This window comes from Podarcis filfolensis, assembly GCF_964270895.1.
Source record: "Podarcis filfolensis genome assembly, chromosome: 3".
In the NCBI taxonomy this organism is placed as follows: domain Eukaryota; kingdom Metazoa; phylum Chordata; class Lepidosauria; order Squamata; family Lacertidae; genus Podarcis; species Podarcis filfolensis.
This window is the reverse complement of record NC_139606.1, coordinates 114,070,587-114,087,876: the sequence shown is the minus strand read 5'-3', so window position 1 is coordinate 114,087,876 and position 17,290 is coordinate 114,070,587. Positions and strand designations below refer to the sequence as shown.

At 42.3% G+C, this 17,290-nt stretch overlaps 1 protein-coding gene across 2 annotated transcripts in view; it reads left to right on the top strand.

Moving 5' to 3' along the window:
- Positions 1–17,290, top strand: part of USP34 (ubiquitin specific peptidase 34) — a 104,035-nt gene continuing 86,745 nt past the window's right edge. For both annotated transcript variants that reach the window (XM_083604686.1, XM_083604685.1), the window contains exon 1: positions 1–666. In XM_083604686.1, coding sequence (XP_083460812.1) covers positions 624–666 — 43 coding nt within the window. In that variant the 5' untranslated portion in view covers positions 1–623. The remainder of the gene's footprint in view (positions 667–17,290) is intronic.

Genomic DNA, 17,290 nt, shown 5'->3' with positions numbered 1-17,290 from the left:
TTCGTCTCCCGCCGCCTTGGCCCGGAAACGCCCGAGCCGGGGCCGAACGTGCGTGCGTGTGCGCGCGTGCGCGTAGGTTTCCCTCCTCTTCTACCCCCCCCTTCACTCCCTCCCTCCCTCAGCCCTCCTCCTCCTCCTTCCCCCTCAGCAAAATGGCGGCGCGTGGAGGCCTTGGGAGCCAGTGAGTGACTCGCCGTCCCTCCTCCACCTCCTCTTCTTCTTCCTCCACCTCCTCCTCCTCCTCCTTTCCCCCCACCCCTTCCCTCACGCTCCTCTCCGTCGCCGCCAGGCTCATTTGCATCGGGCAGTCGCCGCCCCCCCCCCCGCCCTCCTTCCACCTCGTAGTTGTTGTGTTTCTCCCCCCCCCCCCATTCTCACCCACTTTACACACACACATATCCTCCTCCTTCACGGTTGTTCCTCCTCCTCTCCCCACCCCCTTCTTTCCCCCCCTTCCCTCTCTCTCTCTCTTTCTGTCACAGCCGCCCCTCCCCCTCTCTTCTCAATCCACACCTCCCCCACCCCAACACCGCCAGCCCATCAATCAATCAGCGGCGACCGGGAGCGGATCGATCAATGGTCGGGAGGAGGAGGCGGCGGCGGCTGCTGCTGGTTAATGAACAATGTGTGAGAGCTGCGCCGAGCTGCTGGAGGTGTTAAACGAGAGTAAGTCGGAGAGGCCTCCGAGCTTCGGAGGAGGAGGAGGAGGAAGGGGCGAAAAAGACGGTTTTCTATCTATCTATTTATTTATTTATCCCCACCCCCCACCCCTTCTCATCCTCCGACGATTTCCCCCCCACCCCCCATTTTCTTTTCTTTTGCACGAGCCTCCCCTGTATGGAGGGGGGGGATACCGGGCACCGCGTCGCCCTCCCATTTCACCACCACCACCTTTATATATATATATAAAATCCACTTGGCCTCGTTTTGGAGGAGAGGCAGGCTTGGCCATGTTGTGCAGAGTGGGAACAGGAAGGCCGGTTCCTGGGCCCGCCAATCCCGGGGACTCGGCCCGAGAAAGCGGCCGGTGGGGGGACGGAGGAAGATGGGGAACGGTTTTATCTTCTCTATCCTTCCCACCCCACAATGCCACCCCTCGAGACGAGGGCGAAGGGACACGGATGCGGAGCTTTTATTGGTAGCGAGGGGATTTCCTCAACCCCCGCCCCCACCGCGCCCCAGTTGGAGGGTGCAAGGGGGGCGGCAGCAACTTAAAAGCCCCTCTTGGAGCGCTTCCCGTGGCATTTCTGCCGGCATCCTCTCGCCCTGCAGCCGAGAGGCCTAGTTCTCCTGCTTGCCTGTGGTCGGGATGAGGCTGCAGGCGAGCCCGGCTTGTGCTGCGAGTTGGCTGCGTGGATGTGCTCTGAGCGCAGGAGGAGGGAGGAGTAAAGCTCTAGTTGCAATATACTCCGCTCTCCTCCCGCCGCCTCGCCCGCTGTACTGAGGTCCTAAGCGGGGACGAGCGACAAAGGGGTCTTGAACCGGGAGTAACCCCTTGGGGTGTTTTGTTTTTGGTCTGTCAAGGGTTGGGGTGACTATGAAGGAGGAGGTGGTAGTGGTGTGCCTTTTTATTTTGGATCCATATAGTGAGTTTTGCACTGTTGCCTCTGGTTCTGTCATATTCTGGTTCACTACTATTAACATTTAACGTAATGCCTTTTTGTATCTGTTGTAAATTTTTACTACACTCTTCCTCCAGTAAACTACTGCAATAGTTTATTGTGTTCAAAGTTCTTTCTTTCTTCCTTTCAAAAACCTAACTCCTCCCATCTTCTGCATATCTGCACTATTTTTTTTATGTTGCAGCTCTCAAACTCACCTGGACTCCTGTTTCCAGAATTTCTTGTTCCCTTGCTGGGATGTTAGTTGCAGACAAACATCCCTGTTTTGTATACTTAGTAAAGGATTTGAACAGTCATCTTTGAAGTAGAATGTGTCTGATATGCATTCTTTTGTCTAAATCCCTTGCAACTGAGACTTGGTTCCTTGTGAATATGTGTAAGGTTTGGATTAAAATGGATTCCTAGTTCAAGTTTATGCAAGCTGTTTGGAACTTTTTATTGCTGTGGATGACCTGAGTAAAGAACTGCTAATAAAGAAAGCATGGGTACCATAGATAGATGGTGGATGTTGATAGGCAAATCTCCCTAAAATGTTAGAATGTGTAAATAATGAAATTGATGTAAAAGAGGGGAAATCCTTGTACAGTTCCTGATCCTATAAAAGGTGTCCAGAGAACATTATCTTCTGTGTGTGCAGGCTGAAGGAAAATGGAGAAAATGTTTATATACACTTATTTCTCAATCATGTACAGTATTTGGAAGGTGTTGGTGACTGCTAATAAATGCAATATAGGGTTTTTGTGAGGATAAGCTCCTGGGAGAGCAAAAGATCAAAGAAAACTCTTGACCAGAACTTAATAATTTTCTAATTAAAGGCTGCTTTACCAGCTGGTTTGGTTATTAACATGTAATTATTTATGTGTAATTATTGCATCTTGTTATTGAAGAGTTAAATGTTTTGCCAGTGGTGCATTCTGTAGCCCTTATTATTTGAGAATTTGGTATGTCCATTTCTGATCCAAAACTAGTACCCTGTGCTTGCATAGTCCCAGTGAAGCCTGTGACTTACTTCTGACTTGCTCTGATTGTGTTAAGATTTCAGGCAGCGGTTGCTTTTACCCGCTTGTGTTTATGTATTTGTTTCTATTATATAGTTTGTTGGTATGGACTGGTATGGCTTTAACTTTGAGGTGGAGAAAAAGAACCCTGATGTGTTGAGATCAATCTGGAATGACTGTACATTATGGAGTTATCAGTCAGTGAGTCCTCCTCAGATTTATTGCACAGTTGTCAATGATCGGGCATAGGCAAACTTGGCCCTCCAGATGTTTTGGGACTACAACTCCCATGATACCTAGCTAACAGGACTGGTGGTCAGGGATGATGGGAATTGTAGTCCCAAAACATCTGGAGGGCCAAGTTTGCCTATGCCTGTTTTCGATTGTTTTAGTTTAGAAACTTATTTTCATAAGATTTGAGTATCCATATTGAGCACACTAAAATAACATTAAGACAATTAGAAAGAATTCTGATTGCAATACTTAAGGCAAAGCTGTAGTTTAATGTTCTGTAGACAGTCGTCACTGGTTAAGGAAAAGAAGTGGAGGGAAGAAAAGTAATTGCAGTACTTGAAATTCAGAAAAGAATGATGGCACTGCATTTGTATTTTCATGAATTTTCCCCCAGTGTAAGTCCCACTAACTTCCATGAGATTAGGCTGCAAGCCTAACCATGTCTACTCAAAATCAGACATGAAACCAAAGTGGCTTACACCAAGGTAAGTGGGGTTAAGACTGCAGGCTAATTATGCAATGAATCTAAAATCATGGCTTTTCAAGTACAGTATCTGCAGTGCTTTGCATGAAGTGAGCTTATCATAAATATTTGACTGTGTGTACATCATACATTTAAAGCACATCCCACCAAAGAATCCTGGGAACTGGTTTACTTATCACAAGCTACAGTTAGTAGCATCCTTAACCACTACAGTTCCACAGGATTCCTGGAGTAGGAGTGGGTCATGTTTTAAATGTATAGTGTATATGCAGCCTTCCCCCCTTGTGCATGCATGCGTACTCACTTTCTTGCCCACTTTAGTGCATCTGGTGCATGCCTAGTTGTAACTGACAATTCTGAGAACCAAATTTACTAACTTATGCTATGAAAGGGACCCAGATTACTGTCATGATGTCCATTTGTTTCATTTGCAGTATCTCAAGAATCCCCCAAAATCACACAAGTAATGGAATAGAGAGAGAATGGCAGATGCTGACTCCCTAATATGCAGCCTACAAACACATACAACCTACAAACACATGCAACCTACAAAATGTGGTGGAGCAAATTAAAAATAGTTGCATCACTTGTGAGAAGATATTACCCATTGAGTGTTGTGCGTTGCAGATTGTGTGGTGGAGGCTCCCCTTTTTATGGTTTTATTCAAGAAACTCTTCATTATTTACTTATTTTAGTATTACAGCTATTACAACTGGAAATTCCAAGCCTACATTCACTTCAAAAGGGAAGAAAGCAGCCAGTGAAAACTGGTAATGAATGAGGTCATGTTTAAAACTTGTGAGTCAGGGATTGCCAACAGTTCTCTGCCCTGCCTGCTGAGCATTTGGAATTGCTTTTCATTCTGCTAAAACTTCTGGAGCTGAGCCTTGAGAGAGATTCGGGAACTGAATTAAACTTCCACTATGTCACTGAACATTGTTAAAGAGTATTTGTGTATACTAAGCAGAAAACACAAACATATATTTTGATACATGCCGTTTTGAAAGAGAGAGTGAGAGATTTAAAATGAACTGTTTTAGATACCAAGTTGCAATAATTGGGACAAGGAGGAAATAATACAACGTTCAAGAGAACGTTAAAATAATAACATCATTTCACAAAGGTGAAGGAATCACATAAAAAGGATTTGCATAGCAAGGGGACTAGTTTTCCTCTCATCCACAACACTCTATTCTAAAATTTGCTCCTTCCTGCTGGCTGGGAAATAGTCTCTAGCCCAAGTAAGAGAATGAGAGGCACTTGCCATAGCAGAGAACATAGAAAGGCCAGAAACAGGATGAGGTAGTTATCTCCTTCTTGCGATGAAAGTTCCGCCCCGAGAAACATGCATTTTCTGCCATAGCTTTGCTTTCCTTTTCTTGTGCTTTGTGTGCAACTAGTTATAGAGACCACAGAATGCAATAGAAAACAATTATACTTTTTGATGCATCTAATTTGCCTCAAAAATACTATTCCACTGCAAGAATGAGGCAAAAGGTGTCAGCTGCTGTGATATAAGTTATCTGAGTATAGTGTACCATCTATACTGTTGACAATATTGGGTTAAAAGTTTCTGAACAGGAATATGTTGTTGTTGTTTAGTCATTTAGTCGTGTCCGACTCTTTGTGACCCCATGGACCAGAGCACGCCAGGCAGGAATATATAATACTAGAATATTGTGTTCGGGGAAGTTGTGTGGGGATATTCTGGAACTGGCAGTTCTTCTTCCTACAGTTATAGGACTGAGGCACTCTACAAAGAGGAAGTGTGAGGCTCCCTTTGTCTAAACCAGGGATTGGGTACCTTGGTCTGCAGCTTCCATAATCCTTCTCCATTTGGCCATGCTGTCTGTTGGCCCTAGTTCTACATCTGCACTGTAAGCAGTGCTGCTGCATGTTAATATAGTGCTGTCAATATGTGTGGTGGTCAATCTGGGCCCCTAGAACGGTGACTTCATTTCATGCCAGTGGCCAGGAGGGTGGAAAGGTGAGAAAAGTTATGGCAGAAAAGGAAAATTTTGGCTCTGGCGATTCCCACTGCTGCCATATGGCACCTGATAGATTGTCCCTTGGAGAATGCTGCTCTTGACAGAAAAAAAGGTTCCTCAACCTTGCTTTTACAGAGTGCCAAGCAAAAAGGACATTAAAATCTAAATCTAAAGACTATTGGGTTCCATCCTTGTTTTCCTTCTTCTGGATAAATCTTGCTGGAATTTAAAGTTTAGAGTGTGTTTATAAAACTGAAGTGGGGTGTGTGTGTGTCACCATGACCATTAGCAGCTACTTTGAGTAATGCTTAGAAATGATTTGTGGAACATAAAATAATGTAGTCTTTAGAACTTAATGCAGCATTGGCTTATTTTCAGAGATCACATGGACTATAGTCCTGCTGCTCCTTTGATGAAAGTTAAGCATGTGATAAGTGTTCATTTTTTTATATTATCCTAATCCCCTTTCCTCCAGTGGGTTCAGTATGAGTAATCTGCTAATACAGAACTCTGATCTAGAATTAAATTCTTGGTTAACTTGTGTTCCTAGGATAGCTGTTCCATGTTCCTTGTGAACCATGTGGGAATGCTCTTTTGAGATGCAACCATATCCAAATAGCTCTGAAAATTTGAGATCAGGACTATACTATGTGCATGTTTCACAGAGGAGGTATATGAACTGACTGCAACTCTTAATATTGGATGTTTACGCTTTGTCTCTGAAATAGATTTGTGCGTTGAATTTCTGATGTAATAACATAGAGTGGAGATTTTAGAGCCCCAGTTTCAAATTAGTAATGCCTACTGCATTTCACTTGAGCAGGCCCTGTTGTTGCCTTCGCTTCCTCCCCTTCCTCTCTTCTTCCTTCCCCCAGGGCAGACACTATCTGATGCCCCTATAGAGATAGTCTGCCTGGAACAGGCGCCATTGGAGTCTTAGAAACTTATTGGAGTCCAAAGAATCCAATTCTTAAGAGTCTTTCTGTAGTAATATATAGGGCTTGTATATGTAGTACTTTTGGATAGAAGAACAGATTTCTGAGTTTAGAATAGGCTTGCTTTTAATTTATGAAAGGTGCCTATGTGTCAATTATGTATTAAGAATTTTTTTTTTTGCAATGTATCCACATTGGGTTCTACCCAGGTAGTGGCTTTGCAGTAGCAGAAGCGTTGCCACCACTCCAAGGTGCATCTCTCTGTGCTGTACCACATCCTATTCCAGCGGGCTCCCTAATCCTGAGGGGCATGGGAATCTGCATTCTGTAGGAAGGATTAGCAAGAATCAGATACCCTGTCTTGCATAAGCAGAATCATTTCTTTTCAAAGCCGCCACTGGCATGCAACTATGACTGAATACTATTAATAAATGATAATTAGGATTTGATGCTGAATAGCGTTCAAAATTCGCCAGGTGCATTTCACACCTGGCTATTGGCCACTTGCGACCAAGTAAAGATGCCTGGGTGCCAGGATTGGCACCTGACGTCTCCACTATCTGGAGGTGCATGCCTGGGGATCATTGGATCTGCTCTGCTTTTACACACTAATACCCCTACCTGTAGAATTCTATCCATTATCTTTTATCTGCACATTCAGAATGAATTTCAAGAGTCATCAAGTCATATTGAAAAATACAATTTTTAAGCCATGTGACCCAAAAATGGCAAATAGTCATTCATTTTGGCGACTCTAACTCTGGTTTAAAGAGCCATTTGGCACCTAGCTTATATATTGATGAGTTTCTAATAATGATTCTGAAGTACAAATGCATGAATATGCATGAATGCATGAATATGACTTAACCTAGTAAGTAATTATAGTAGTACCCAGTAGGACAAATTTGTGAAGAACCTATCATATGGTTTTCTGTGGTAAGGAAAGCTGCAATCCTATGCATAATTACTTGAGAGTAATTCCTATTAAGATTCCAAGCATATACGTCACCTGTGGTTGATCAAGCATGGAAGCCTTATTATGTTTAGGCTGGCTTGCAAATTACTGTAACTATTTACATGCAGCTGCCTTTGAAGACTCATTGGAAATGAAATTTCACCTGGTGCAGAATTAAATTCATTGACTGAGGCCAGTTTTTTCAGAACTGGCGTTTGAAATTAGCAGGGTGCGATGCTTATTTTGCACCTAAAGATTCTCCATTTTTAAGCACCTCAAAAAGTCTGGGTGCCATTTTTTGTGCCTGGCTGATACTCAAGGATTACTGAAATGTATGTGCTTTGAAGCCTTGCAGTGTATGTTAAGGATAGACAATATGATAAGCGTTTAACAATAAAGAGAACAGTGGAACCTTGAGTTACATTGCCTCCGGCTTATGTCTCCCTTGGCTTGTGACTGGCGCAAACCCGGAAGTACAGGAATGGGTTACTTCCAGTTTCGCGCATGCACAGAAGCGCTAAATCACGCTGTGTGCGCGCAAACACAACGCTTTTTTGCGCTGTTTTTGGGTTGCAGTGCGGCCTCTGGAACAGATCCCTGCCGTAACCCGAGGTTCCACTGTAGAGTGTCACTTATGTGAATTGCATATTAGTTCATGCTTATCAAAATAATAAATAAAAAGTGTGGCCAAACCCACCAAATGATGACTAGACATTCTGTTTTGGCACTCACAACTCAGGTCCCAAGAGCCATTTGGCTCCTAGCTTTTCTATCCCAGTTTCTAACACTGTTCAGAACATATAAAACCAATGCTGTTTCAACTGCACTGGCTTTTGATAAGTTTTCAGCCCCTATTGAAGATGCTGGTTATTACCTTTAACACCTTATATGACTTAGGACCAGGCGCCTCTCATATGAATTTGCCTAACCACTCAGACCATTGGGAAAGGCACTGTCTGGACTCAGCTGGTGCAGATGTTGTGAGACTGGCTTTTTTGTTACAGCACCCAGATTATGGAGCTCCCTAGCATGGAAAATCTGCTTTGGCTCCTATACTGGCCATGTTTTGGCAACACCTGAATACCTATTTATTTCAGCAGGTTTATGGCCCAACTGACATTTGATCCATCTTCTGACCCTTGGATTTTTCCTCCTCCACTTCTTGGATTATTTTATCTGCTGCATTGTTTATTACTCTGTTTTTAAATTATTGCTGATTATCACTTTTGTTGTAAAATGCTTTGAGCTCAGCTCAGAAGCTGGAAAAGTAGGATATAAATATTAATATAATATTTCATGGGCTATTAACTTGCTTTCAAAGCCACAGTTGAGATTTACAGACTTCTTTAGAGGCTTAGAAATTCATGGGATCTGTCCCAAAGAGTAGATTCACTAGATTCTTGTTTGGGACTGAGAATTACTATCTCTCATTCTGTAATCATAATCACTACTACAGATTAAAGTCGCTACCTTTCATTTCTCTCAGTACATGTAAGCAAATAGTTCACTTTTTTTATCTTGAAGTACAAAGTGGTGAGTTAGGATTGTGGGAGTTTTTTTGACCCTGGAAATAACTTGTAATGTAGCTTTTACCAGGCTAGTACTGTCCAGATGTTGTTGAACTAAATTGTTCCTGGCCATTGGCCATGCTGTTGGAGCTGCTGAGTGTTGTAGGCCAAAGTATCTGAAAGGTGCGAGGGACAGGTGGAAGGTGCTGTGCACTCCTGTGTACTCCAGAAGTAAGTTCCACTGAGTCTAGCAGGACTACCCGTAGGTAAGTTTTGCAGCCTTATTTTGGTATAAACCTTTGTGGAATACAATGGTAGCTCGGGTTACAAACGCTTCGGGTTACAAACTCTACTAACCCGGAAGTAGTACCTCGGGTTGAGAACTTTGCCCCAGGATGAGAACGGAAATCGCGCGGCAGCAACAGGAGGCCCCATTAGCGAAACCGTGCCTCAAGTTAAGAGTGGTTTTGGGTTAAGAACGGACCTCTGGAACAAATTAAGTTTGCAACCCAAGGTACCACTGTGGAGCCCACTTAGATTCATGAAGCGTTAGGTGTAGTTGGCAGATGACGGTGTATGCATTTTTCTATCTTCACACACACACGTACACATGGGTATGAGAAGGAATGGTAAATTGTAGACCCAGCAAAGGGCAGCAGAGGCCTGTGTCACTTTTATGAACAACTCTCACGTATGCAAGATAACAACAGAATGATGCATTCATAACAGCAGTCACTGTGATGATACTGTTTTTCTCATTTTTCTATGCTAATTTTCCAGCAGTAGTGCAAAGAGAGTCGTGATTAAATCTGAATTCAACAGAACCAGATTTGCTGATGAATTTTGGTTCAGTGGTTTCATGCTGGAGCTTCCTTTTGTAGTATGATTACTTGAATTCCAGTAATGACCTCGTTTGAACATAATATTTAACTGTGTTTTAGGATGTGGTGCTGAAGCTCATGGGGGGCAGTGACTTATAGCAGGCCTTCTCAGTGGTGGTGCCCTGGATCTGGAATGCCTTCCCTAAGGAAGTTTGGCTTCCTTCCTTCTTGGTTAGTTTTTGTCTCAGTCACTCTGAAGACTCACTTTTATGCAAGCATTTGGAAATAATTTATCGGGCCCAGAGCTGTCATTAGCTGCTGTTTGGAATGTCAGTATGTGTTCCTGATTTTAGTGTTTCCTTGATTTTAATTCTCTTTTATTTTGTGGTGATGGTATTGGGTGTATGCATATGGTATTTGTTGTTTAGCTACTGTACGCACCTCTGGGATTGTAGCTGATGAAGGGCAGCCAAGAAATCTAATAAAAAGAAAGAAATCTTGTATTAGCAAGGAGGTTATCTGGGATGTGGCTAAATGTCACTTGTCTTTCATAATGCTATTTGTGGTGCTATAGGCATTGTGACTATTATGTATTGTTAATATCTTTGTTGGCTCAAAACTCAAGGTTTGTGGTTTTCTTGATTACATTCTGAGACCTTTGGCATTGATAATGGCTGAGAGGAGGAAAGAAACAGAAGTCTCTGCAAAGGAAGAATGGATACAAAAAACTTGCGGAATATGCAGAAATGGCGAAACTTACCGGAAGAATAAGAAATCAAGATAACGTACTTTTTTAAATAAAAGAATGGAAATAGTTTATTGAATATTTACAGATAAATTGTAAACAGATAAGAACATTGGCAGGATTATTGTAATAAGCTGCAGTTTCATAAGAGTAGATATTTAAAGTAGATGAATACATGAGGTAATTAAGTTAATTTGAATATGCAGAAGATATTAAAAATTAAGGAATGCAGAAAGAGGGGGAAGGAAGTCAAGTTTTGAAATGTTTAAATGGTTGTAAAATCAGTGAAATGTATAAACCTGAAAAGTTTAAATAATTAAAAAAAAAAAAGATAATGGCTGAGAGCAGTACTTGTGCTCATTTGCTTTCCAGGAGGCAACAGTTACTCTTCTTCATTGACCACACAAGTGACTAATTGCACCCCTATTGCTGATGCTATAATAACACTTCAATCTTGAAATGATGCTGGAGATTCAAAGTGACTTTTCAGTATTTTTACCTTGCAGAGTCTATTACCAGGTGCATGCTTCAGAGTTAATTAAGCTTTCACAGTGAATGTTTTTATCTCTGTGTTAAATGTGCTCTTCTTTAGGAACTCTGCTTAAATTTCAAATCTAGGCACAATAGTTGTTGAGCTTGGGGGGGGGGCGGAGTTTTTGAGCATTTTAAGGCAAAAACAAGATAGCCAACACGGGCTGCTGTAGGTCCAGATTTTCCCAGACATTTTGCTGATTTCCACCCGGACACTTCTTCTGACAATGTTCCGGGTATGTCCAGAAAATCCAGACATGTGGGAACCCTAACTTAGCTGTTGTCCTTTATGTTTGATCACAAGTTGTTCTGTTTCTCTTCAAATGTTTACTAAAATTCCAAGTATCATCATCATCTTCTTCTTCTTCTTCTTCTTCTTCTTCTTCTTCTTCTTCTTCTTTGCATTTTCAAAAACAGGAACAGAGAGAATATTTAACCCCCTCCCCATCCCTTCCCTCCTCCTGTCCCACTTACAACTTCATAACAAATAACAGCATGTATACATATACAGTACCATATGACTTCCCTTTCACCTTTTTCCTGGTTCCTTTGCTTTTCTACTACTTCGCGTAATCCACATTCTTTTAACCATCCAATTTGTTATCTATTAAATTATCCATTTCAACTCTGCTTCAATTACTCAAGACTTGCTAAGCTATGTATTTGCTTATACTGGTTCTTAAAATGTTCAATAAACATTGTCCATTCCTCCTTGTATTCCTTATCTTCGTTTTCTCGTACCCTGTTCATCAGATCAGCCAGTTCAGCATATTCGAACATTGCACATTGCCATTCTTCCTTAGTGGGTCATACCTCTAGTTATGTTAGGTTCATGTTGCAGATTTTCGGGTTGCGAACACGGCAAACCCGGAAGTATATACTTCCGGGTTTCACCGTGCAGAAGCGTTCTGCACGCTTCGCACATGTGCAGAAGTGCTCTATCACGCTCTGCGCTTGCACAGAAGCGCCACTCCAGTTGCAGACTTTTCGGGATGCAGACGGCACCCCGGAACGGATCGTGTCTGCAACTAGAGGTACCACTGTATACTTGTTCTCCACCTTTGTTCCAATAAGGTTCTAGCTGTGGCGGTGGTGTATAGTAGTAAACTCTTTTGGTTTTTTGGGGTCCTCTGTTACCATCCCCAAGAAGAAAAACTCATTTTTGGGAATGTTTTTTAAATTATCTTTTAAATTTATTATATATAGTCTCCCAACATACCTTAATTATTTTACAGGACCACCACATGTGGAAAAAAAATCCCTCAATTTCATTACACTTCCAGGATATGCCTTTTTCTTTTTTAGATATTTTCGCCAATCTAGTGGGTGTTAAATACTATCTGTGGGCCATTTTCATCATGCCTTAAAATTCATATTTATTTTCCACAACTTTCCCCATAATTCAGTATCAGTATTGTGACCCACATCTTGTGCCCACTTTCACAGTTTGTTTCATACAGAGCTATTTTTTTTAGAGACTAAGTGCACTACTAATGAAATAGCTTTGCCCCACCCCTTACACCTGATGCCTTTACAGTGAAGGGAAAGGAATACAGTATAGAATTGATGGACGCTTAATACTCCTAAAAATAGGCTTCTATTTAGATGCCTTAGTTCCTTGTTTTGAGAGCATTAACATCAGACAGTCATATTCAGTCCATCTTGCCCAGTATTTATAGCTGTAGTAAGAACTGAGCAGCCAGGCCATTGGTCCATCTGGCTTGATAGTGTCAATGCTGAGTGTCGTTGGCTCTCCAGGAATTCAGATACCTTTCTCAGCCCTACCTGGAAGCATCAGCTGCTGAAGTATCCTTCCTTAAGAAAAACAACTTGAAAGGTAAACACAACTAGATATTTTAAAACAAAAATTTTTTTTTCTTTCCAGTAGCACCTTAAAGACCAACTAAGTTAGTTGGTCTTCAGTGTATGAACTTCAGTGTATCTGAAGAAGTGTGCATGCACACGAAAGCTCATACCAAGAACTAACTTAGTTGGTCTTTAAGGTGCTACTGGAAGGAAAAAAATTTTTTGTTTTGACTATGGCAGACCAACACGGCTACCTATCTGTAACTAGATATTTTAAAGTACTTTGATTTTTTTTCCATTAGAAGAAAAAAATCAACAGCAAAATAAAGTAATCATTTTTTAAAAAATTGTTGGCTTCTGTTCTATCTATAATGGTACCTCAGGTTACATACGCTTCAGGTTACAGACTCCGCTAACTCAGAAATAATACCTCGGGTTAAGAACTTTGCTTCAGGATGAGAACAGAAATCAGGCGGTGGCGGCATGGTGGCAGTGGGAGGCCCCATTAGCTAAAGTGGTGCTTCAGGTTAAGAACAGTTTCAGGTTAAGAACGGACCTCTGGAACGAATTAAGTACTTAACCCGAGGTACCACTGTATTTCCCTTTATGCACCCACCTGTTCATTAAGAGTTGAACAACAGTATTGCTGCTTACTTCCTACTAATAGCCCCATTTTTGCCAAGGCTTTATATCAGGGATGGAGAACCTTTTGGCTCCACAGGCCAGATGCTTATCAAGATCAGCCTTGTGAGCTAGATTTGAATCAGGAAGTGGTGTGCTTTGGAATCACCCACTGAAAAGTAGTGGTCCCCCCCCCAATTTTAGCATGGAAATGATGGGCACATACACACACACATATGACTTGATTCCAGCAGGGCCTTGAAATCCTGCCAAACAGAGCAGGATTGAACTCCAGCTTATAAACTGATGGGCAAAGGTTAAATCCTGCTCTGTTTGACCACAGCTACTGTTCTTTGCTGGGAACAGATCTGCACAGCCAAAGCAGGATTTAACCCTGCCCATCAGATGATGTCAGAGTAACATCAGCTGATGGGTGAGTGCGCACGGTTTGGGGAAAACTGTCTCGTGGGCCAGCTTGGGCTCCCTGGTGCACCAACATTGGCTTGCGGGCAGCAGGTTCTCCACCCCTTCTTTATGTACCAAATGTTTTTTAAAATCTTCAGAGCCATTGGAATGTTCATAAAACATTGCATAACGCCTAAATTGCTGAGCTGGAGTTAACTTATTTTAACCTGTTGAAGCAAGAGCTGCTGCTGCTGAGGAAAGAGTTTAAATAATGTCGCCCCCCCCCCATTTGCTTCTGTTTTTCCTTCGGCTGAATATAACTGATTTATTGGGCAAGGTGTCAAATCCACATGTTCTTTAATTTGATACTTCAAGTTGATTGTTCATTTGTATTTGCCATAGTTGATTACAGTGGTACCTCAGGTTAAGAACTTAATTCGTTCTGGAAGTCCGTTCTTAACCTGAAACTGTTCTTAACCTGAGGTACCGCTTTAGCTAATGGGGCCTCCCGCTGCCGCCACACCGCCAGAGCACGATTTCTGTTCTCATCCTGAAGCAAAGTTCTTAACCCGAGGTACTATTTCTGGGTTAGCAGAGTCTGTAACCTTAAGCGTCTGTAACCTGAAGCGTCTGAAACTCGAGGTACCACTGTACAAAGTTGTGGCCTATATGGAAAATTCCGATTTAAAAAATAAATAAATACAGGAAGTTTCCTAACTTTTGTTTTGTTTGGAAGATTTCAGATACCCTAGTGGGTGATCTGATTCCCCCCCCCCCATTTTGTATCTAGTAAACAAAGCTAAAAACTTCGACACCACCAAGCTTGCTTAATATTCTATTTGCGGTTGGTATGCATTCGTTGTTATTAGTGAAGTCGTGAAGCAGAAAATTTTCTGCTGCAAAATAAAGCTTCACCTAATATCACTGGGTGATTACACTGGGCAACAATTTTTTACTTTTTGAATGTTGTCTAGATTTCTACAACTGATTTAGGGTATTTTTGCACTGCTGAATCAGGACATGGCATCCGTTTCTCTCCATCAGGTCAGGTTTACTGTAAACTGAATGGTGGGCATTGAGAAAGGAAAGTACACGTAAATTGCATGTTGCTTCACCATTTTTCAAACTTCAGGGCTTGAACTTCCGTTTCTTGGAACTCCTGGAATGCTCAGCGGCAGGGAGGTCTCTCTTCAGAGTCCAACAGTAGTCAGCCATCATGACTGCGTCCTAGGGACCCTGATACCTGGTCTCCATCTCTTTCATGTCCTGATGGAATCTCTCCCCCTGCTCGTCACTCATTGAACCCAGGTTCTCAGGAAACCGGTCCATATGTGAAAATAGGTAGTGCATCTTGACGCTCATGTTGCAGCCCAGGTTTCTGAAAGCAGTCAGCATGTTGTTGACAAGTTCTGCGTAGTTTCTGGCCTTATTGTTGCCAAGAAAGTTCTTCACTACCAGAACAAATGCCTTCCACACTTCCAGTTCCACTTCATTCATTGACTTTCCGAACTCTGGATCTCTGATGAGCTGACGGATCTGAGGACCGTCAAAGATGCCAGCTTTCAACTTCTCCATGGTCAATCCTGGAAAAGCCTGGCAAAAGTAAGTGAAGCAGTCACCATCCTTGTCCAGAGCCTTGGTGAACTGCTTGATTAAGCCGAGCTTGATGTGCAGCGGTGGGAAGAGTATTCTGTCTCTGTCCACCAGAGGGTTGTTGATGACGTTCCTTTCTTTGCAAGGCACCAATTCCTCCCGCGCAGGCCAGTCCTTCTTTGTGTAATGCCGAGCACGGTCCCTACTATCCCACATGCACAGAAAACATGAGTACTTGGTGAAGCCAGACTGTTGTCCCAACAAAAAGTTCACCATCTTCAGGTCAACACAAATAAACCACTTATGCTGATCATAACCAATTTTCTCCAGCACATACTTCACCGCTTCATAGTTCTCCTTCAGTGTAGTTGAGTGAGCCAGGGGTATAGAGGCAAACTGGTTGCTGTTGTGTAGCAGAACACATTTCAGTAATCGCTTGCTGCTGTCAATGAACAGTCTCCAATCTTTGGGTTCATACTGTGGCACTCCAAGCTTGAGCAGAAGCTGCGCAATATCTGCACAGTACACCAAGTCCTTCTCTTCCGAGAAAAAACGGAGGTACTCTTGATGCTAGTTGTGGAAGAAGCTGATGCGAGCACTGTCAGAGAGGAGGTTTTTTCCCTTCAATCTGGATGCCAGCAGTTCGGCAGAGTCTTTTAACAAGCTGAGGTCGCGAACTAGATCATTCAACTCCTTTTGGGAAAATGGATGTGGAGCATCATCTTCAAGAACCACTTCTTCTTCGTGTCCTTCAACACTGGAGGCATCTTCGTCACTAATGTCAGGAAGGTCTCCGAAGATAGGCACTGGAATTTCATCACAATGAGCTACAGGACGACGTGCTGATTGAAGATCAGGATACTTCGTGGGGCGGCTGCCCCATTAACTTAGTTTTGATCCCCCAACTTTATGCTTTGCCGCACCAATTTATGGAAGATTTCAAGGTTTTATGACTTCAAACTGATCCCTTTTCGACATAATCACCCAGAACTATCGGACCTGAATACTTCTTGTCATTAAAATAATCATTTCCAATCAAAACAATTATTCGACATGGCATTTTACCCCCACCAACTTCTTCTAAAATGCTCCACACAAGCGTACATGTGAACAAAAACGTAAAAAAATGACATGTGACCATAGCTCAAAAACTTGACCTGATTGAGCAAAACCAATGTGATTTTTGGATTCAGCGCATCAGATTCGTCTTAAATCAACTGAAAAAATGCAGACAACAAATTTGTTGTTGACCAGTGTTATCTAATTCCAGCTTTGACACTAGAAATCAATGGTGGCTTTTAGGAAGTGGGAGCTGCTAAATATTCGACAATTTGTTCTTAATTCTTCCAAGGAATTGCTTTCCTGAGTTACCTGGTCCAACCATAAGGCAGAATATAAGGTGCCTAAAACCTTCCCAGTTGCAGATGCCACTGTTCTTGGATAGCTTGCTCTGTTGTCAAAGCTCTATTACCTTCTGGTTGCTTTGAAAGTTTTCAGTTGTCTGACAATACAGTTATCCACTTGCTTATCTTGGCTTTGTTACAGGAAGCTAGGAGAAATTGTCCCCTCTAATGAAAGCAACGTAAACCTTTCCTTATATGAGGGAAGAATGCCAGCTGCTTTGAAAGTACCAATGATTCAGTCCTGGTTGCAAAGGTCATGCTTTTTCCAGCAATAATGGAAATTATATGGAAAATTTTCAGCTAGTTTGTAATTGCCATTCTTGGCCCGGCCTGTAAGGCATACGGTCCTGATTCACCTGGAAGCATTCATGGATGCAAAATCTTCTCATTTATTTCAGCCTGTTTTAGAGGGGATGGCATGTTGGCTTTTCCTAGCTTATTGTATTTGATAGAATCAATTTCAAAATTATGTTGGGATGTCTTTGCGGATCCCATCATGTTGGAATTGGAGGCACTGCTCTTAAGTATTGTGATCTTACCTCTTCAGGTGTGCTCAGATGATAATCTTGGGTGACTTTTGCTTGACCCTATGAGAATCAGTTCTCTTTTGCTTATATGCAACAATTATAGGCTATTGCTGT